At 35.5% G+C, this 22,460-nt stretch overlaps 1 protein-coding gene across 1 annotated transcript in view; it reads right to left on the bottom strand.

Moving 5' to 3' along the window:
• LOC138172195 (methyl-CpG-binding domain protein 2) overlaps positions 1–22,460 on the bottom strand; it is a 74,907-nt gene that overhangs the window by 51,471 nt on the left and 976 nt on the right. The window contains exon 2 of the mRNA XM_069101887.1: positions 7,002–7,161. Within this exon, the coding sequence (XP_068957988.1) occupies positions 7,002–7,161 (160 nt within the window). The remainder of the gene's footprint in view (positions 1–7,001; positions 7,162–22,460) is intronic.

The raw sequence follows: 22,460 nt of genomic DNA, 5'->3' as shown, positions 1-22,460 counted from the left end.
TTTGTTTTCCTTTGGTATAAGGATTGCTCGCTGGGTAGGAGAAGGGGAGGGATATATTCAGAAATGAACATTATGTAAAACAAACCAAAAAAAAGAAACCAATAAAAACAAGAATTTTTTTTTAAAAATCAGTCACCAAAATTATTCAAAGTTCATGGTTTTCTACCCTCAAAAAATAAATCCTAGCTTTCCAAAGTCTAATTACCAAAACAAAGTGCCTAGATACATTTTTAGACTACCAGAAGCTGAATAGATATATTAGACAATCTCCAACTTACTAATAGGTTGCATTTCAAAAATTCTTCATGAACTGGTTGTTTGGAAGTCAGAATGCATTCCCCTCAAGAAACAATGTTACAAATGATAGAAAGATTCCCACACCATCATGCAAACTCATTTAACCTATAATGTACTTCAAGCATTGTGCTACACTAATAGTACTAAAGAATTTAAATACCATGTACAACAGTATTTTTATAGGATTACTCATTTGGTGCTCTTTACCTTCTTTCAGTTCTCAAACTACTGAGCAACACAGTCCCTCAGCTATTCTAATGCCATGATGATAATTCTTAGGGGAAGGGACTCCAACCACAGTAGGAAAGAGAGAAATTGAATCACAGGACTTATGACCCATACATAGAGGGAATAAAAGGGAACTAGATTACCAGGGAATCCTGCCCAAGTAAATCCCTAAAATCTTCTTGGGTTGTAAGTGCTCAGTTATTCCCATTCTTTTTTTCTAATGATCTACTTGTTTCCCTTACTAGGACCACTACCTACCTATAACTTACTACCAGGAGTTTTTCTCTTTTCTTGTACCAGAGTGGGACAAAACAATCTCCAATGCAATTTTTACTATTATTAATAATGAGGGAAGATATAGGGAGCAAAACTTCTAATCACCTCTCTTTTTTCTTTTATCCTTGATTTAGATTTTATAGGAAGAAAGTGGCAGAGACACACTAAGTATAACTCTTTGTACACAAAAGTATGAAGACTTATCTATGAATGAAAGCCAGGGACAAATTATCTGAGCACCTTAGCACAGGAACTATGGTAGAAGTGGGGTTTCTGCGATAATCACTTCCAAGAACCGAATGAAGAGATGGAATGCTGCATGGATAAAACTGGTGTACAGACACAGGAACTATTGATAAAACCAGTGTTGGGACACAGGAACTATCATCAGTGATAGTTATCAGAGTGAGAAAGAAGGGTTCATCCTCTCTCCTCCCTTAATATGACCATTTCTATCAGGGCAAGTTATCTTCTTCACCCTACCAGTTCTGAAGAGTAAGAAGCTAGATAAGGATGCCTTAAAAAAATAGAATTGGCCAAATGGAAAAGGAGATCCAAAAGCTCATTGAAGAAAAGAATTCCTTCAAAATTAGAATGGAGCAAATGGAAGCTGATTATTTTATGAGAAATCAAGAAATTATAAAACAGAATCAAAAGAATGAAAAAATAGAAGACAATGTGAAATATCTCATTGGAAAAACAACTGATCTGGAAAATAGATCCAGGAGAGATAATTTAAAAATTATTGAACTACCTGAAAGCCATGATCAAAAAAAGAGCCTAGACATCATCTTTCAAGAAATTATCAAGGAAAACTGCCCTGGTATTCTAGAACCAGAGGGTAAAATAGAAATTGTAAGAATCCATTGATCATTTCTTTAAAAAGATCTCAAAAGGAATTAATGAAAAGAAATGCTAGGGAAGGTGGACTAGCTATACCAGATTTCAATCTGTATTATAAAGCAGTAGTCATCAAAACTACTTGGTACTGGCTGAGGAATAGAGGAGTGGATCAATGGAATAGATTAGGCACATGAGATTCAGAAGTCAACAACTATAGTAATCAATTGTTTGATAAACTCCAAGACCACAGTTTTTGGGATAAGAACTCACTATTTGACAAAAACTGCTGGGAAAACTGGAATATAGTATGGCAGAAACTGGGCATAGACCATTATCTAACACCATATACCAAAATCAAGTCTAAATGGGTGCATGATCTAGGTATAAAGATTGATGCTGTAAGCAGTCTCAGAAAACAAGGAATAGTTTACCTGTCAGATTTGTGGAGAGGGAAAGACTTTATGACTAAACAAGAATTATAGAGTATTATAAAATGTAAAATGGATAATTTTGACTACATGAAAATGAAAAGCTTCTGTATAAACAAAGCCAATGTAACCAAGATTAAGAGGGAGGTGGGAAATTGGGAAAGAATTTTTACAACCAATGTCTCTGACAAAGGACTTATTTCTAAAATATATAGAGAATTGAGTCAAATCTATAAGAATACAAGTCATTCCCCAATTGATAAATGGTCAAAGGATATGAACATGCAATTTTCAGAGAAAGAAATTAAAGCTATCAATAAGCACATGAAGAAATGCTCTAAATCACTATTGATTAGAGAAATACAAATCAAAACAACTCTGAGGTACCACATGTAAGGGTTATTGGATTTAAAGGTCTTCCATGCCCCGTTGGACTTGCTGATGTAGCAGGAAGGGGCGGAGCAAGAGGAAGCGGAAGCCAAGCTAGCGTTCCTGCAGTGGCTGGCGGTGGTGGCGGCGGCAGCAGCAGCAGAGGCAGCGGCAGCGCAAAGCCCTTTTTGACTTAGCCAGAATTTCTGCTAAGGACTCCTGCTGAGGACTGCCAGGAGCCGGAGCTGCTGGGAGCGCGCTTCCCGGATGCTGGGTGGTTGCTGTGAGTGGGGAGAGGAGGACCTTTGCCTGAGGTAGCCTCTTCTGTTTTAAAGGCTTGAAAATGTGGGTGCTTTCTACTTTATCTACCTGTGCCAATATCATAACTACTCTGATGGCTTTCACTTTCTGGTTTTGGGACTCAGTCTTTTGGTATCTTAATAAATTTTCTAGTTTATTTCCCCATATGGCAAGCATGACGTATTTTGTAATGGATAATTATATCAGCATATTTGTAATCTCCATAGGCATTGTGAATATGGCATTGCTGATACACCACATCTCACCAGTCAGATTGGCTAAGATGACAAAACGGGAAAATGACAAATGCTGGAGAGGATGTGGGCAAATTGGAACACTAATGCATTGCTGGTGGAGTTGTGAACTGATCCAGCCTTTCTGGAGAGCAATCTGGAATTATGCCCAAAGGGCTATAAATAATTTATTATCCTTTGACCCAGCAATACCACTCCTAGGGTTATATCCCAAAGAGATCATAGAAGTGGGAGGAAGACCCATATGTACAAAAATGTTCATAGCAGCTCTTTTTGTGATGGCAAAGAATTGGAAATTAAGGGGGTACCCATCAATTGGGGAATGGCTGAACAAGTTGTGGTATATGCATGTTATGGAATACTATTGTGCTATAAGAAACGAGGAGCAGATGGACTTCATATTTACCTGGAGAGGCTTATACAAACTGATGCTAAGTGAGAAGAGTAGAACCAGGAGAAATTTGTACACAATTACAGACACAACATATGTGTGATGACCAACTTTGATAGACTGGACTCTTCCCAGCAATGCAGTGATATAAGTCAATCCCAAAAGACTCATGATGGAGAGAAATGTGTACATCCAGAAAGTGTACATCCAGAAAAAGAACTAGAAAGAACTGAGTTTGAATCTATATTGAAGCAAACTACCTGATCTTTTTCTTTTTCTTGTTTGGTTTTATGTCCTCTTTACCATTTTTCATTCCATCTGATACAATCCATCTTTATAACCTGACTAATGTATAATGTGAAAGTATTTACAGATCCTATACTTGACTGCATGCGGCCATGGAAGAAGGGGAAGGAGGGGGACAAAATGTGAAATTCAAGGAATTATGCAATTGAATCTTGTAAACTAAAAGTAAACAAAAATCAATTTTAAAAAAAGAGAAAAGAATAAAAAAAAAGATCCCAAAGGGAGAACTCCTAAGAATATTGCAGCCAAATTCCAGTGTTCCCAGGTCAAGGAGAAAACATTGCCAGCAGTCAGAAAGAAATAATTAGATTATTGTGGAAATACAATCAGGATAACACAAGACCTAGCAGTTTCTATATTAAGGGATCAGAGGGCTGGGAATATGATACTCCAGAGTGCAGAGGAGCTAGGATTGAAACCAAGAATCACCTAACCAGCAAAACTGAGTATAATACTTCAGGGAAAAAAATAGACATTCGATGAAAAAGAGGACTTTCAAGCATCCTTGCTGAAAAGACCAAAGCTGAATTGACCTTCAAATGCAAGACTCAAGAGAAGCATGAAAAGGTAAATAGGAAAGAGAAATCATAAGGGACTTATTAAAGTTGAACTGTTTACATTCCTACATGGAAAGATGATATTTGTAACTCATGAGACCTTTCTCAGTATTAGGGTAGTAGGAGGAAATGACAGACAGACAGACAGACAAACAGACAGACAGACAGATAGATAGATAAGATAGATAAAAGATAGTTGATATATAGTAGATAAATAGATGGCACAGGGTGAGTTGAATATGAGGGATGATATCTAAAAATTAAATTAAGGGGTGAGAGAGGAATATATTGAGAGGAGAAAGGGCGAGATAGAATGGGGTAAATTACCTCACATAAGAGAGGCAAGAAAAAGGTTTAACAACGGAGGGGAAGAGGGGGATATGAGAGGGAATGAGTGAACCTTACTCTCATGGGATTTGGCTTAAGGAGGGAATAACGTACACACTCAATTGGGTATCTTACCCTACAGAAAAGTAAGGGGGGAAGGAGATAAATGGGTGGGATAATAGAAGAGAAGGCAGATTGGGAAGGGGGTAGTCAGAAGCAAACACTTTTGAAAAGGGACAGGGACAAAGAAAAAAATAGAATAAGTATGGGGTGGGTGTAATGGGAATGCAAATTTGGAAGATCTTCCCTGCCCCTAGGCTAAAGTGCACCTGAAGCCTGGGGTGGGAGGCTTGTTTTTCAGTAGATACTTTTTGATTGGCCAGTGGGTCAATAAGGTTGTTACATTCTCTGAGCCAGGAGAAGGCTATATAAGCCCAGATGTGAGGCTTTGTTTTGGGGCCTCACTTTGAGAAGTGTTCTGTGATTTGATCTGTATTCTGGGAAGCCGTTGTCCAGGGCCCCCCTGGCTTTGAAAAACCCAGATGTGGAAACCCAGATGTTGACTGGGTATGGATGTAATGGTTGGACAGCTTGGAAATCTGTCTACTTGATCTGTTTCTGTCTTGATAATTCTGCCTGTATACTTTGAAGTTCGGGGTGCTGACCTTTTTTCTCCTGAACAAGGTAAACGATATATGGATATATGTCTGACTGATTAAAGTAAGCTTGTTAACCCATTTTGAGTTGCTTTCCTTTAACAAAGCAGATCCAAGAACCTGTGTGAGCAGCAAACCCTGAGGACGTGCTTGGGGTGCTTGCTGCTACAGTGGGATAGAATGGAGGGAAATATAACTAATCTTTCACAACATGACTATTATGGAAGTGTTTTGTATAACTACACATGTATAACCTATATTGAATTGTTCACCTTCTCAATGAGGGTGGATGGGGAGGGAAGAAGGGAGAGAATTTGTAAATTTGTAAGTTTTAAAAACAAATGTTAAAAAATTGTTTTTACATGCAACTGAGAAATAAGATGTACAGGCAATGGGGTAGAGAAATCTATCTTTCCCTATAGGAAAATAAGGGGGAAGGGGATGAGGGGGACATGACAGAAGGGAGGGCAGACCAGAGTAAGGGGTAATTAGAATGCATGCCATCTTGGGATTGGGGAGGGGGGAGAAATGGGGAGAAAATTTGGAACTCAAAATCTTGTGGAAATGAATGTTGAAAACTAAAAATAAAGATATATATATTTTTTCAAAAGATAGGAATTGCCCTCCACACACACACACACACACACACACACACATACACACATTCTTAATACTTAGTACAGGACCTAGGGCACACTAATAGTTTAATAATGCCTGTAGACTGACTGACTAAAGGAGGCAAATTTTCTCAACTCTCCTGGGATGAGCATGGGCATTAGAATTCCAAAATGTTCATTTTCTCTTAATTGTTCTTTTGAAGGCATTGTTAATTTTATTTTGCTGAATATTGCATCCCTTATGTAGAATCCCAGCTCCTGGAGGACATGAGTGTGCTTTTTCACTTTTGTACCCTGAGTACCCAAAATAATGTCTTGAAGATAGTAGTGTACTTAACAAATGTTTGCTGAATTTAAATGGATTCCTAATAATTGAACTGAATTCCTAGTAATCCTGCATGTTTTTGTAAGTGGAAACCTTGTGAATTCTCTTCCTGTTAAATTTTTATTTTGCCTGTTTAAAAAAAAATTTTTTTTGTATTTCCCCCAGTAAATGAAACAGCACTTTGTAAACAGTAGAGTCTCAGCAAATATTTGTGATATTTGAACACTGGGTTTGTATGTAAGTCGTCTTGCCTGTGTTCTTAATTTACACAAAATGTTGTCTAAAATACACTTTACTAAAGATGGGGAAGAGGACTCTGAAAAGATCTGGAAAGTCACAAGGGAAGTAATTGCACTAAACAACCTCTAAGGTCATTTCCAACTCTAAATCTATGATCTGATTACCTAATTCAGAAAACAAAGATAAATATTATAAAAGTGAACATGAACAAAAAAACTTATTTTAATTAATAGCACAAAAAGTTCTTCATTCTACCCTTCCACTCCCCATTCCCCTAAAAAAGTCATGGTATATTTTGCTTTCCCACAAGGAGATTGAAATGTTTGTTCTAAACGATTTACAAATGATTCGCACTATATAGATATATACTGCCAGATATAAGAAAAAAAGCTGTTTACATTTGACATGGTGGATTTATAGATTTGTCTTCTTTGAAGCAGTAGAAAAGCACTAATCAATGGAAATGACAATTAAAAGCTAATGACAATCTAAAAATCTAATAAGGAAAAATATCATGGGTAAGTATATTGTAAAATGTACTTCACAATCCTATAGAATTTATATATAGCCATAAAGAATAAACAAACCTTATTTTGATTGAGAGGATCATTTCGCAGTCTCTGTTTATTTTTCTGTAATTTACTAGGCATCATCTTTCCAGTTCTGAAGTCAAAACTGCTAAGATCAACAGTATTTCCCAGGTACCTTGCCAACTGAGGCTTGCTTCTGAACTTCTTACCACTCGGACTAGAAAATTAAAAAAAACAACAACACGTTCATTATGTTTTATTTTACAAGACACTATAGTCTTTATTCTCAGATTTCTGAAATACAGTCATCGTCCTTTTGTCTTTTCTCTTTATCTAACTCCAAAATTAATGATAATAAAAATCTCTATTATTATCTTTATATGACTTCCTGTACTAAAGAACAAAAGTTCTTTTGAAAAGTAGAAATATATTTTACTTATATAAAACTATTTTTGTATAAAACTTAACTATGCCACTATATATAAAGCACTGTGCATGAGCAAAAAGAGAAATTGAGTCACCTCACTTTTTTTCCAATTAAAGAACTCACCAAATAATGACTGCTACGTACCTAAGAAGCACTATCAAAAAATATCAAATGTCAATATTAAAAATGGTGCCAGTACAAGGTAGGTACATTATAAATGTGCTTTTAACTTGACTGTCTTGCCAAGTGATTTCTATAATCATTTTCAAAGAGATGTGCATCATCTGCCTAAGAGCTCTTCAATCCCAAGGACATAACCAGTAATAAATTAAAAAAAAAGATTGAATAGAAATGACAATAATATTATTTACTGGACTACAATCTAGTGTAAACATTTGGGAAAGTAAAGTGGCAACATGCAATAAGAATCACAAAACTAAGCATATTTTTTGATCCAAAAATTCTATTGGTAGGTCTCTATCCCAATAAAGTCATAAGAAAAAAAGAATCTACTTATACAAAAATATTTGTATTTGTTCTGTTTGTAATAGCAAAAAAAAAAAAAAGAATATAGAAACTATGTGTCCAATAACTAAAGAATAATTAAAGTATGGGAAGGTAGATGGTGCACTGAATAGAGCACTGACCCTGGAGTCAGGAGGACCTGAGTTCAAATGTGGCCTCAGAAACATAACACTTACTAGCTGTGTGACCTTGGGCAAGTCACTTAACCCCAACTGCCCTGCCTCCCCCCCTCCAAAAAGATATACAAAAGAAAAGAATAATTCAAGTACGGTATGTTAACACAATTGATTATGTCAATAAAAATGAACAAAAAAAAACCCTATTTTAATTAATAAAACTTCATTTTAAAAACTATTATCATTACAAAAACTTTGTCATATCTATAAGAACATAAGTCATTCCCCAAATGGTAAATGGTCAAAGGATATGAGCAGGCAGTTTTCAGAGGAAGAAATTAAAGCTATCTATACACATGAAAAAAATGCTCTAAATCACTATTGATTAGAGAGATGCAAATCAAAACAACTCTGAGGTATCACATCACACCTATCAGATCGGCTAACATGACAAAATAGGAAAATGATAAATGTTGGAGAAGATGTGAGAAACTTGGAACACTAATTCATTGTTGGTGGAGTTGTAAACTTATCCAACTACTCTGGAATGCAATCTGAAATTATACCCAGAGAGTTAACGAATTGCCTATACCCTTTGATTCAGCAATGCCAGTACTAGGTCTACTTCCAAAGATGATTAGGGGAAAAGGAAAAGAACCTAAGTGTTCCAAAATGTTTATGGTGTTTGTAGCAGTTGTGATGGAAAAGAACTGGAAGTTGCAGGAATGCTCATCAATTGGGGAATGGCTGAACAAGTAGTGGTCTATGATTGTGATAGAATACTACTGTGTTATAAGAAATGATGAGGTGATCTTAGAAAAACATGGAGGGGCAGCCAGGCCGGCACAGAGCACCGGCCCCAGAGTCAGGATGACCTGGGATCAAATCCGGGCTCTGATACTCAGCACCACACCCAGAAATAACTGGCTGTGTAACCTTGAGCAAGTTACTTAAGCCCGATTGCTTTAAAAAAAAAACATGGAAAGCCTTACATAAAATAATGAAGAGCAAAATGAACAGAACCAAGAGAACATTTTTTACAATGACAACAATATTGTTTTAGAACAGACTTTGAGTGAATGTTATTTTGATTATTATAAATACTCAAATTAACTATAAAGGATATATGAAGAAAAACTATCTGCAACCAGAGAAAAAACTGATAAACAGAAATATGTATAGAATAATTTTATACACAAATACACATGTGTGTATATCTATATTCCTACTTATAGTATCTAAGTATGTATATATAAGTATATACTACATATATGTATATATGGTATATATAAGAATATAGTATGTATATATATGTATACTTATATATAGGAATGGTAGCCATCTCTAAGGCAGAGTGGGATAAGAAAAAAAGGGGGAGAAAAGGAATGCACATGATAACTTTGTTGCATATTTGAAAGGAATAATAGCAAGTCGTTCATAGTAGATTTGTAGTTTCATATACAATCTTCTTTCTTATTATATTACGTGACAAAAGTGCTCTATTCCATAAATATAAATTATTATAATAAAAAATAAAGTAAAAATATGAATCATATGAGGAAAGGTGGGAAAGGGTGTGTGTGTGTGTGTGTGTGTGTGATATGAGGCAGAGTATTATTAGCTAGAGAACCACAATTGTATATGTTCTAACTATAACTATATTTTTTAAAAGAAAGGAAAATAGATTTTTTTTAAAAGGTGACAAAATTTCAGCCAGGTGTAAAAGATGTACAAAGACACTGTCTCTGTATGTTTTTTTGCATAATTCATAAGGTTTTCTTTTGTTAAAGTCTAGAAACTTGCCGTTTAATTTGTATATTTGATTGTTATTGACAGTTATAAAGTTCATAATAATTTTTAAAGAAAAAATGACTGAACAGAACTTTCAACTTTCTTTTGAAAGTAGTAATCACACATTTAGAGAGATTTACTGTCAAGAGTTCATTTGTTCAGCTCCTCATCTTAGAGGATACTTTAATTTTCTAACTTTGGTGGCAAGTAGTCCCCAAATCTTCTAATATACAATAGCACTTAACAAATGCCTGTTTCCTTCTTTTTCTTTCCTTCCTTCCCCTTCTGTCCTCACTGACACAAAACCCATTTTTTACCCTTATTGTTACATACAATCTCTTCATGCATCTATCTCTATTCTACCAGTCCACCCTAGTTCTACTTGCCTCTATACCTGGCATTAATCTGGCATTTTAATGATCTAATATCCCAAATCCTTTCATCTCTTCTCTTCCAACCAGGCATTCCCAACCTGCAAATCCTATCTGAATAAGCACCACCATAGTTGTGAAATCAATTTGACATCATAACTACAAATGTATGGTATATAACCTCAGTTGTGCCATCACTGATGCCTCTATCTTTTATGCTACTTTTATCAATCCTATGCTTCATAGCCCTATAACACTGTTCCAAACCTTTTCTTCTTATGTCACTAACTAGACCCCAGTTCCCATACTTATAATCTATTTCATCAAGCAATGGAAGTTCCTTATCTCTCCTTCCCCTTTAAAATTTCTTACCTTAAAAAAAAAATCTTTACATCACTGCCACTTTAATCAGGGACAGAAGCTCAGGTCACAATCACATAGAGGTGATAGTTGAAATTGGGGGAGTGAAAGTAAGATTGCTGGTGGTCCTCTTCTCTCTTTACCACCTCTCCTGGCCTGGCCCAACCCTGAACCTTTCCCAAAGGTCAGGCAAGACCCTCTTGCAACATCATTAGGAATGCCCTTCTCCTTCTCTTTTTCCCATTTACCCCTCCTCTCCTGGCTTTGCCAAACCCATTTGGGATTCTTGACTGTTCGAATGAGATAAAAGTCACAAGCTCTATTCCTTCCAGCAAGATGGAGGACAACCACTCCTCACCATCTGCCCTGCCTCTAGGTCTGGAGACACTTGGTGACTCTGGAATCTGATCTACTGATGTAACCTAAGGAACACTGAGCCTTACAACCTCACTGCCACTGAGCCCTGGGAACTGCCAAGCCTTTTCAGCCTTGCAGCTGAACTTTGTGTGTGTGTGTGTGTGTGTGTGTGTGTGTGTGTGTCTTCTCCCTCATTTAGAGTATGAGCTCCTTGGAGCAGAAACAAGTCCTGCTTTTTCTGTTTGTGTCCTCAATGTTCAATACAGTGCTTGGCACACAGTAAGAGCTTAATAAATGCTTTTTCATTCATTCATTCATTCACCAAACTGCTAAATCCAGGAATAGAAAGAAAAGAAGAAGGCTAAAGGACAATCTTTGGGAAGGGACTTAAATTAGTGTGTGGGAAGAAAAAGAGAAACCAGAGAGTGAGAGCTACTAGAGAAGCTTCAAAAAGATAGGATAATTTGGTATTGTGAAGACAAGTGATAATCACCATAGTAGTGCCTTTATTTTTTAAATGTGTCAATGATTATGATATGTAAACGGATAAACAAAATTCTGCTACTATGCATCTTCTACGAAGACCGAGAAAGAGCTTTATTGTATAGAATGATGCATTGACATGGACTTCTACCTTAGTAGAATGTGGTATAATATAGTGGGGGATGTAGATCTCAAGAGATCCATCTTCAAATCCAATACCAACTCACTTACCCTACAAACTTGGTTAAGTCACTGCACATCTCTGAACAGTTTACTTCTCTGTACAATGAGAATTAGACTAGCTCTAGTACCTTTTCACAAGGCTATTGTAAGGAAAGCACTTGGTAAAACTTAAAGCACTATAAACTGCTAATTACTATTAGCTAGGATCATAGCTTTAGAGTTGGAAGGGACCTTATAAGATCATTTAGTCCCTTTCACCCATGAATGTTTAATTAATGAACGAAAAAAGTACATATACTACATTTATGTTAAGTATATATTTACTATCTGCAAAGCATCATACGAAATACTAGGGATTCAAATAGAAAAGACAGAATTTATTAACTTCTTTATTTTAAATATGATTTAGTATCATTTATTTTGAATACTCAACAAATGAGCTGACTTAGTTATAGAAAACAATAATGAAAGACTGAAAGGATAAATTAATTAAATCCATGGATTTTCCAAACTTTTTTAACCAATAATTTCCAACTTCTTCCACTAGAAGAAAAAAAAAACTTTCATCAGCAATCATTTTAAAAAATTCACATGGTAAAACAAACTACTGGAGCTTTAGTTTCATCTTCATTTCTTCAACTACTCTCTTCAGGAGAAACCAAAGAAGTAATGTGGTTCAACATACAAAAATGCAACAGAATATTACTGCACAGTAAGACATAATGACTACAAAGAATTGAAAAAAATGGGAAGATTTATATGAACTGATGCAAAACAAAGTAAGCAGAACAAGAAGAACAACATATGTAACATCGACAGTGTTGAAACAGACAAAAAACAGATACTTCAAAAGAGCGCCAAAAATCCTCGTTACTGAACCGTTACAATGACGGAGACTCAAAGGAAAGAGGTGAGAAAGCGCACTTCCCTCTCTTCTCCGTAGGGTGCCATGAATATGGGGCATCACAAGAAACGGTAGGTTCCTGTGCTTTGTTTCCTCTTTTTGTTTTAATTCTTTGCTGGAAGAGATTTGGGGTAGGGAAATGAGGAAGGAAACATTTAAAAACAAAGGTGAAATAAAAACAAAAGATATTAACATAATTTTTAAGAACCCAAAAAGCAGAAAATGGAAAACAGATGACAGAATTATAGGATGCTTAAAGGTTTAATTCATCATGTCAGTCTTTAAAGATTTTCATTTGAAATAGTCACAATTTTGTCTACAGATCTGGATCATCTTTCCATAAAGTTTATATTTCTCCTTTTGTTGAATCAGCATTTCTTATATTCATTCATTTGAAGTAGAATTATAAGTACGAATCTCATGTCCAATTTTTTTTTAAATTCAAAAAATGTGACAATAATTTTGGTTGATTTCTATTTTTAGAAAAATATGTGTAATTCTTCATTTTACAAAATCTAATTACTTCAATTATGTGTCTTGGCAAGTGAGAAGTTTCTTTTCTTTTCTTTTTTTTTTTTAATGACCACAAGTCTTTTTGTAACTGCTGGCAATGCAAAACGAAAATTCAATCTAGGCCATTATAAAGTATTTATACAGTATTGGAATTTATCTACTGATTGAAAAAAAATTAAGCATGCTAAATGATTAATTTTAACAGTTCATTGTCTTTATAAATCAGCATTTCTACTGTGAGTGTACAATCTTAACTTACTGGATCCTCAGTATCATGAGGTAATCTAAAGAAAGGGAATTACAGCAATTACAATCCAATTTTGTCAATCTTCTTATTGCAAAGAAAGGTCATTTAAAGAAGAAACACATGTCTGCATGTGCATTGTAGCACAATATTTATGAGGTCCTATTTCACTTACAAACTAAAATAGATATCAAAGAAGAATTATCATTTCTCACTTTTTGAGGAAATCTTATAACTAGATTTCACAAGTCATAGTTGACCTTCAAATTGCAACTTGGAGACTCCTAAAGTAAAAGTTCTAGCATGAAAAGGTCCTATAAGGTGCTCCTAAGGAAATATATTATATAATATAATAAATTTATAAAAATTACATCAACTACAGAAGTACATTATATATAATTTTGTACTGCAAATTGGTAATGCAAATGTGTAACTAATATTCTGTAAAAGATTACACATGAGAAATTTAGCAAAGATGTTTAACACTTTACTACTATGATTAAAATTTTAAATGTTTTTGACATTTTCCTCCACAATTATTTTTAAATTTATGAGGCTAGCTCATTACATTCTCCCAAAAACTATATTGCTGATTCTGGTAGGGTTTTTTTTTAATTGTTTTAAATATAGTTTTTATTTGATAAGTTTGAAGTGGAAGTAAGGTAATGCCATCATTGAATAAGAGTATATAAAAATGTTTCACCACAAATGGAGAAGTATAGACCTTAAGCCAACTCTACAAAAAGATATGTTCTGTATATTGATCAAACTAAGGGTATATAAAATTAAATTTAAAATATTTTCTTAGTACAGTACAGGGTGAATTAGGAAGAGGTTAATTTTTCCATTTATTCAGTGGAAGCAATTCTTTATGTGGATTTTAAAAAGTGATTTAGAATTTGACTCAATTTCCTTCAGTCACAGAGAATTAAGTAGCTTAAAAGTTCTCAGTATATATATATATATATATGTACATGTGTACTTATATGTGTATGTATATATGCATACACACACATATGTGTACGTATACATATACAGAGAAAGAAATGGTGGGGCATTCATAAAGCAAAAGCAAGAGATTACCAAAAGACTACTCCTACTCATGTGTTCTACTGAGCGTCAAAAGACCTAGAAGAATACCAACAACATATGAGACAGATCTGCTATGGAGAACTAAAGGAAGGACATAGGTAAGAATTGCACATGATGAGAAGACATGGATGAGTTCTAATCTGCACCACAGGTATGAGTAGCCATATTGACTAGATCACAGATCCATTCAAGTTATCACTTTTATGAAAAATGTTCTAAATTCAAATCCTCTTCAGAAGCTACTTCCAAACTTATCTTAGTTAAATCAACTTCTAATCCACACTGAAGTATGTGCATAGAACCAGCATTTTGATGCACTTTCACCAATAGCAAACCCACCTTTATTTGGCTGTACTCCAAGGGAACTTAAAAACCTCACTTTCCCTGGCTTACTGTGCTATGAAACAAACCATCAGTTTTGAAACTGGCTCTCAAAAACAACAGTGAGATATTTTTTTCTCATTTGCAGTGATCATTTTTCAAACTATTTTATATTATTTTGATCATACAAATTTAGCAATAAACATCTAATAAGAAATTTTGTGACACTTGAGTGTTTTATAGTCACTGTAATATAGACCCCTATAACAGTTTTGAGGCAAGGCACAAGGATGAATAAATGAAGCTAAACAGCTAAGGAAATACCTCCAATGCTGAAATAGCACCTATTCAAAATGATCAGCATTATATAAAGCACTCTAATGATTTAACTACAAAACCACAAAAATACTCAAAAACAAGAATAAAAAGTGATCTACATGGGAGTTTTTAAAAATTATTTCAACTAATTTCGTGGCAACAGAAGGACCCAGGTAGAAAAATAGTTCACATTTTAATAAGGGAAAAGCATTTGAAGTGCATTAATTCATTTTAAAGATTTTTTAAAATCTTTTTAAAATTACATATCAATCATTAAGTACTTATTAGGCCTAAATCAAAATGCCCCACATTCTGTCAGGCAGTAAAAGAATAAAAGCAAAGCTCCTGGATGAATGAACAAAGAATATAGGTGAAAGTGAAGAGACCTAGATGGAAAATGGTAATGAAAAGATCGGATCCCGCAGAGTCACCTACTGTTTCTCAGATAATTCTTTCACCTTTTTGCAATGACTTTATTGCACAGTCCAACCTCCCTCTCTACTCCCAACTTTCACATTAAGGGACTTCAGCATACATGATATTTGTTCAATATTTAGGATCTGCAAAGCAACTTCATACTTCGTTTGATCCTCACAAATCACTAAGATAGTTATAATTATTAGCAGCAGCATCCCAATTCTACAGATGAGGAAACTGAGGCCAATAAAAGTTAAGTGATAAAGTGACAAGCTACTAAGTATCTGCAGCAGGATCCTTAGGTAGGGTTTAGTGACACCCTTTTCTTTTTGAATTTGACAGTAGTGGCCTAGGTCATCTTAGAGGAGAGGTTATCCGATGAAAGAGAAAGAGGGTTAAGATGGAGTAGGAGAAAAATAGAAAAAAGAATATTTGAAACAGCTCCTGTGGGCAGTGGATAAACAATATTTAGATAAATTGTTCTACAACAATTTAGGTTCAGTTGATGAAAGATGGCATAAATTTGAGGTGGACTAAATATCAGTGTGATTTTATAATTGTTCTCCCCAGTAGTGTTTGTCTCTTAGAGCAGAGATTGTTTGTTTTGATTCCAGGATCAGAATTAAGGATGTTCTTTGGAAGCAAGATAGAAATCATGTATATCCTTCAAGTACCTAAAATATTGCATATAATTAACTCTCAAGTTACAGCAATGAAACTGGAAATAGTCCAGAGGAGAACCATACATGAAGACTTGCAAGACATAATGAAAATTGAAATGAGCAGAACCAAGAGAACATTGTATATACTAACAGCAATATTATTTGAAGAATAATAGTGAACAACCAAGTTATTCCTAGTACCATAAATATTCAAATCAACTACAAAAGACTTATGAAGGAAGCTGCTATCCCACCTCTGGAGAAAAAACTGATTAACAGAAATAGGTATAGTTTGGTTTTACATTTATTTATAAATCTGTGTCAAATTATGGCCTTCTCTAGTGTGGGGTGGGGAGGGAGGAAAGAGTTTGGAACTTAAAATGTAGCAAAAATAAAGTAACTTAATTTAATTAAAAAAAAATTTTACTGCTCTGTATCCAATCTGGTGACAATTCTCTATAAACTTGGCTGCTTTTGGTCTTTGAACAGTAAATATGCTGTTCATCATAAGACCTATACTCAAAGCCTCTTAATAGCTCGGTAAAATCTGTTAGGGTTTGTGTTCTACTAGCACAATCTCCAACAATGCCACCTTAGTGAAAACAGATCATTCTTAAATTTAAAAAAAAACTGGCTTTACCCCATCTTTTGAATTTACATCATCTCTAAAATTATTGTCCTCTTTTCTATGCCAAGTTATTAACAAATTTGTAGTTAATGTTCCTTGCCTCAATTCCTGTATCACCTCTTCAATCCCTAGCAACCTGGCTTCTTTCCCCACTATTCCACTGAAACTATTCTTTCACAAGGTTGCTTAGGGTTAAATTCAATGGACTTTTTTCAAGCTTCATTCCCTTTACCTGTTCTGCAGCATTTTGACACTTCTGATTCACCTCCTCCTTCTTGTGACTCTTCTCCCTCAGCTTCTAAAACATCATACTCTACAAAGTCTCATATCTCCAAGACCACCCCTTTTCCTTTGTAACTTCTCATACTCTTTCCATCTCCTTAAATATGGATACTTCCTAAATCTTTTTTAACCTCCTCTCCACTACTTCTCTATCTTTCCCCTTGATTGTCTTGATGTTGTTCAAACGCTAAATGCACACCTGCCTAAAAGACTATTTTATGTAGAACTAACACAGTTGGGTAAGCACTCACTTGGTGGTTAGAAAAAGTGATACAAAAACGCTCTTAAGTCTCTCTTAACTTTGGAATTGATTGGGTGACATGGGAGACACTGACACAGGACTGCCCAGTATGTCATGCCTTCATCAAAAAAGCATAACTGAAGTAAAACATAACTGAAAGTAGCTCAAAAGAAAGTTGAGATCTGCAAATGTGGAGAATATACCCCAAATGTTCACATGGACTATTTGTATTTGACCTGTGATAGAGCATTCCAAGCTCATATTGGTTTGATCAGTCACAGTCTGATGAATTATAACTTAACTCTAGTATAGTAAGGTCATTTTGGTCCTCTGAGGATGAAGGACAACAATCTTCACTACTTCTTATATCTTCAGTTATGACATCTATGTAGATGGTTCGCAGCCTGTAACCCTTGAAATAATCCTGTATTTCCAAATGCCTGCTGAAATCTCCAATTAGATGTTGTGCAAGCACCTCAAACTCAACATTTTCCTCCTAACAACTTGATCTTCCCTCTAACTATTCTATGCCTGTTGATGGCATAGGATCCCCTAAGCTACCCAGACTTGAAAACTCAAATTTAATTTTAATTCGAATAGTTGACAAGTCCTTATCAATTTGCCTCCACAACCTTTGTTCACCCAGTGCTTAATACAGTGACAAGCATACAGTAAGTGCTTAATAGATATTTACACACACACGGACACACACACATACACACATTCGCTAGCTTATACTCCCACTGCCACTGCGCTGATTCAGGTGTTTTGTCACCTCTCTTCTAGATTACAGAAATAATCTCCTAACTGCCTTTCCTCTATCCATTCTAACCTCATGTCTTCTTCCAATCAAATCAATTTCTAATAATACTAATAATTCACATGTTTATAGCAATTTAAGGATTATAAGGTGTTTTCTTTACCACATGGCTGTGAAGTAAATAATTCTAGTATTATAATTTTACAGATGAGAAAACTAAGACTGAGAGGTCAAGTAATATGACCATAGTGACACCGCTAACAGGTGTCTTAGATAGTACTTGAATCCAGGCCTCTTGACCCCAAGAAAAGTACCCATCCCCTTAAAACCCGTCAGCATTTATTCACATTTGTCTACCAAAATATGATACTCTTTTGCCCCAGAGTCATGGCTTTCCACAACTTGGCCAGATGAAGCCAGTCTTTTCTCATGGCACTCCCTTTCCTATACTTTATATTTAGTCAAACCAGATGACTTACTATCACCATTCTTGTCCTGGTCTCTCCTACCTCAGAATCTTTGCTCACATATCTCCCGTCCCCCCACACCCCATGTTTAGAATGTATTCTTCCCCTCCCCTATGGCTCTACCAATTTAAAGTCTTTCCTTCCTTCGAGGTTTAAACCAGGCAAGACTTCCTCCATGAAGCCTTCCTCAATGCCTCCCCCCCCCCAATAAAAAAAGTCAAATGACTTCAAATTTATTATTTTACATTGTCTGGCTCTCTCCTTTGTATTTTGTCACATTCAGCCTTGTGTTGGAACAACACATATATCGCTATAGAATCAATGGCAGGGCCTTGAGTCTTACTTCATTTTTTGCCTTAGGAGCTGATAGACAAAACGTTTGTTGAATTGGAAAGTATATCCAACATTTTGTCAACAATAGTCACATTGGTTCAATATCTTAAGCGAAGAGTATTCAATTATTCCAAGGTCATTTTCAGAGAATTATAATTGATAAATCTGCACCAGCAAGTTTAATCAGCAGTAGGGAACTACTGTACATTTTTTAAGGAGACAGATGACATGAAAAGATGCCTTAGAAAGATTAGTCTTGCATAGATATGCAAGATTTAAAGAAAAGTCAGGAAGACCAGCTAGGAGGCTATAACAACAATTGAGGCATGAGGTGATAAAGTCTTAGGCTAGGATACTGCACTTAACACAGGACCTGGCATGTAGCAGGTACTTAAGAAATGCTTGTTGACTGGCAATAGGAATGGAGAACAATAAAAATGTCTTGCTACTATTCTCAAATGACACCCCTTTAAAAACAGAACTTGAATGATATCATAGTGGTTAATGTGCTATCAAGAATCTTGAAATGGGGGTGGCTAGGTAGTACAGTGAATAGAGTACAGGCCCTGGAATCAGGAGGACCTGAGTTCAAATGTGAGCTCAGACACTTAACACTTACTAGCCGTATGACCTTGGGCAAGTCACTTAACTGCCAATTGCCCTGCCCTCCTCCCTCCAAAAAGAAAAAAAAAAGAATCTCGAAATATCCTACTACTTAACTGGCAAACAAAGGCATGGTTCCTGCTGAAACCTGGCAGTCCCAGGGAACAGTTCAAATTGTTCCACAATTGAAAGTTGTCATAAATAGCCTATTTTTAGTTCAATTAAGAAGTGTCAGTCACACCCTTTTAACAGATGCTGATTTGTTTAAAAAAAAAAATCAACCTCCCTCAGGGCTGGCTACATCAGAGTTAAACATCTGCATGAACAATAGATGCAGGTGTTCAGATTACCACTTAGAATTAAACACACACACACACCTCTCCCTGTTCCTTTCCATGGATTAAATTACCTAGTCTTCTACTAGATTTCATAGGCATTGGGAGGAGAGGGGAGGAAAGGCAGTAAACCTTGGGTAGGAGATGAGTGGAGGAAGGAAGAACCAATTTTGATATGGGAAAGATGTAATAGGCATCTGTACTAACAAATCAGGCTAAAATTAACTCATAAAGGAACTCATCCTTCATAGCTAAGGCCAACAGTCATTCAAAATAGAGAGTTGTCATAAAAAGTAACTGGTAAACATATCTGTGGTATCATAAACTTGCTGTACATACAATACAAGCTACATATATATGTGTGTGTGTGTGTGTGTGTAAATATATACACACAGTGTAAGATGTAAGTATAGTGTAGTGTAAGATGTATAAATAGTGTAAGATGTCTAACAGTTACAGCACATTTTTGAAAGAAAACTACAACTGTTCATTATTTAAATAACTCTTAAGTTACTTTACACTGAATCAATAAAGATTTCAGAACCAAAATGCAGTTTGAATAAAATATATCATTCTAAAAGCAAATAAAATGTATCTCTGAAGAGCTGCTACAGGCAATAAATTCCAAAGCCAAAGGTTTTCTACTGAGGACACTAATTGCCTAATCCTCTAAGAGCAAAATCTTGGGCACAGATATTCTTGTCAAATTTAATAGCTTCTTTAAAATCAAAAAGATACAGGGGCAGCTAGGTGGCGCAGTGAGTAAAGCGCCTGCCCCGAGTCAGTAGTTCGGTTCCAGTCTCAGACACTTAACACCCACACAAAAACAACTAGCTGTGTAACCTTGGGCAAGTTACTTAACCCCAATTGCCCTCCAAAAAGGCAAAAAAAAAAAAAATCAAAAAGAAAAATTCTTATATGTTGTGTGTACCATCTAGAGAGAAAAATGCCCAGAAGAAAGTGCTAGAAAAGTAAAACAACAATTTAACTTGGCCCTGAATGCAACATTTTACTAGAATGAACTTAAGAGGTAAGAAGTACTTAATAACATTAAGGAAATTCATGTAAAATTTTACTGAAAATATACACTCTTCCAAAAGATAGATGTAAGTTTGTTTATGGGATAATCAAATGTCCAGTTAAACAAAACAGTTTTTCATTGTGTCTTTTTCTTGTTTAAAGACCAAAGTACTCAGGCCAGATGACAGAATCTTATCTATTGCTATTTTTCTTCCTAACAAAATCCACAAAATGAAGAGATCTGCTAAAATTCTGACCTTTTCTGAATCTCCCTCCATATATAAATGACCATTTGAGTGGATTATACTAAAATTAAATTAAAATAATTACCAACTAAGCTGAAATAGTACTTTAAATATACTAAACCATCAGTCAGCAAATTGGAGTCAGCAATCATATGCAGATTAAAAAAAAACAACTCATAACATCAGTCCCAGTCAATACCAACATAAAGGATATTCACTTCAAAAAATAGTAATCAAGTGGAAAGAACAAAAAAAAAATCATAAAATTCAACCCCACTTCATGAAATGAGAAAGCTTCAACATTCTAACTTTACATAAAGCCATTCTCTGAGAGAGAGAAAATTAAATTAGTCTACTAAAATAGAACACTAAAAAAAAGCCATTAAATGTAATACATTCATTCTTATTGTTCTATTTACTGAAGACACTTCGGGAAAACAATAGAATTATCTATTGAGAAGTAGTTCCACTGACATCATAAGACATAGCTGCTTTGTTGCCTGGGCTTATTAAGTCATCAAACCTAACATGCATGTAGACACAGACACAGCATGAATAATGAGATCCTAAGAAACTTTTTTTTTAAGTTGAAAAGGGTTGGAATTCTTCAGCTTGAAAAAAGTAATTAAGAGGGGATTAAATAATCATCATTAAGTGCTATAAAGAGTGGTAATAAAGAAAAAGACTCTGATTAGCTGTTCTCCATTTCTACCAGAGGACAGAAAAGGGGAAAAACTTCTTGATTATGAATTCCTGGGGAAAAAAAATCCTAAATTCCAGAAAAAAAAATTGCCAAGAAACATTGAGTAATCTTTTCTGGAGATATGGGTGAGTCTACAAAAGTTTAGAAGAGCTAATTCACTGTTAATGAGATAAATGAATTCGATTTTTTAAAAGGAGAACAATGAAGGAGAAATCACCCTCAAACTATTGCTAGTAGGATGTTTTTAGAGACAAGCGGGAACCCAAAGGAAAGGTTTTCTGCTCCTCACCCATGCCGGGAAGATTGTGTCGCTTTTGCGAACCACTAAAAGTTTGTTACTAGTACTTAAATTTCAAGAACACGGTCCTGTTCTGCATCAAAGAAGGAGAAAGAGACACTTGAGTATTCTACACTAGCTACTCTGTGAAACTTTCCTGAAAGTTACAAGTAACAAGTAAAACCTTGTTACTATCTGTCTACACATATACGCATACATATACGCGTGTCTGGACGCATACCTAGCATTTTCACGTGTGCATGATTAGACACTCCGGTGATTAATCCGTGGCTTCCTGGGATGGTAGCCAATGGTGACTGGCGATAGCACCTTCTCTTAACCCTTCAGCAGCCTAACTCCTCTCTTCAAACCTGGCCTCTAGACTTCGGTAACGGCCCCCCCCCCCCCCCCCCAAGCATCCAAGGCGCCTGGGCCTCACTTCGCTCTTCTCTAGCCCCCCAATCTTGGCCACTTGTCCCAGCAGCTCCTAGAGCCGATATAGGGCTCAGCCCCCACGCCCAGATCCGCAGCCGTCCCA

Source organism: Petaurus breviceps, unplaced genomic scaffold, assembly GCF_028583685.1.
Source record: "Petaurus breviceps papuanus isolate PSGF00001 unplaced genomic scaffold, PetGlider_PUasm1.0 128, whole genome shotgun sequence".
Classification (NCBI taxonomy): domain Eukaryota; kingdom Metazoa; phylum Chordata; class Mammalia; order Diprotodontia; family Petauridae; genus Petaurus; species Petaurus breviceps.
Note: the sequence above shows the minus strand (reverse complement) of the source record. Positions and strands in the feature narration are given on the sequence as shown.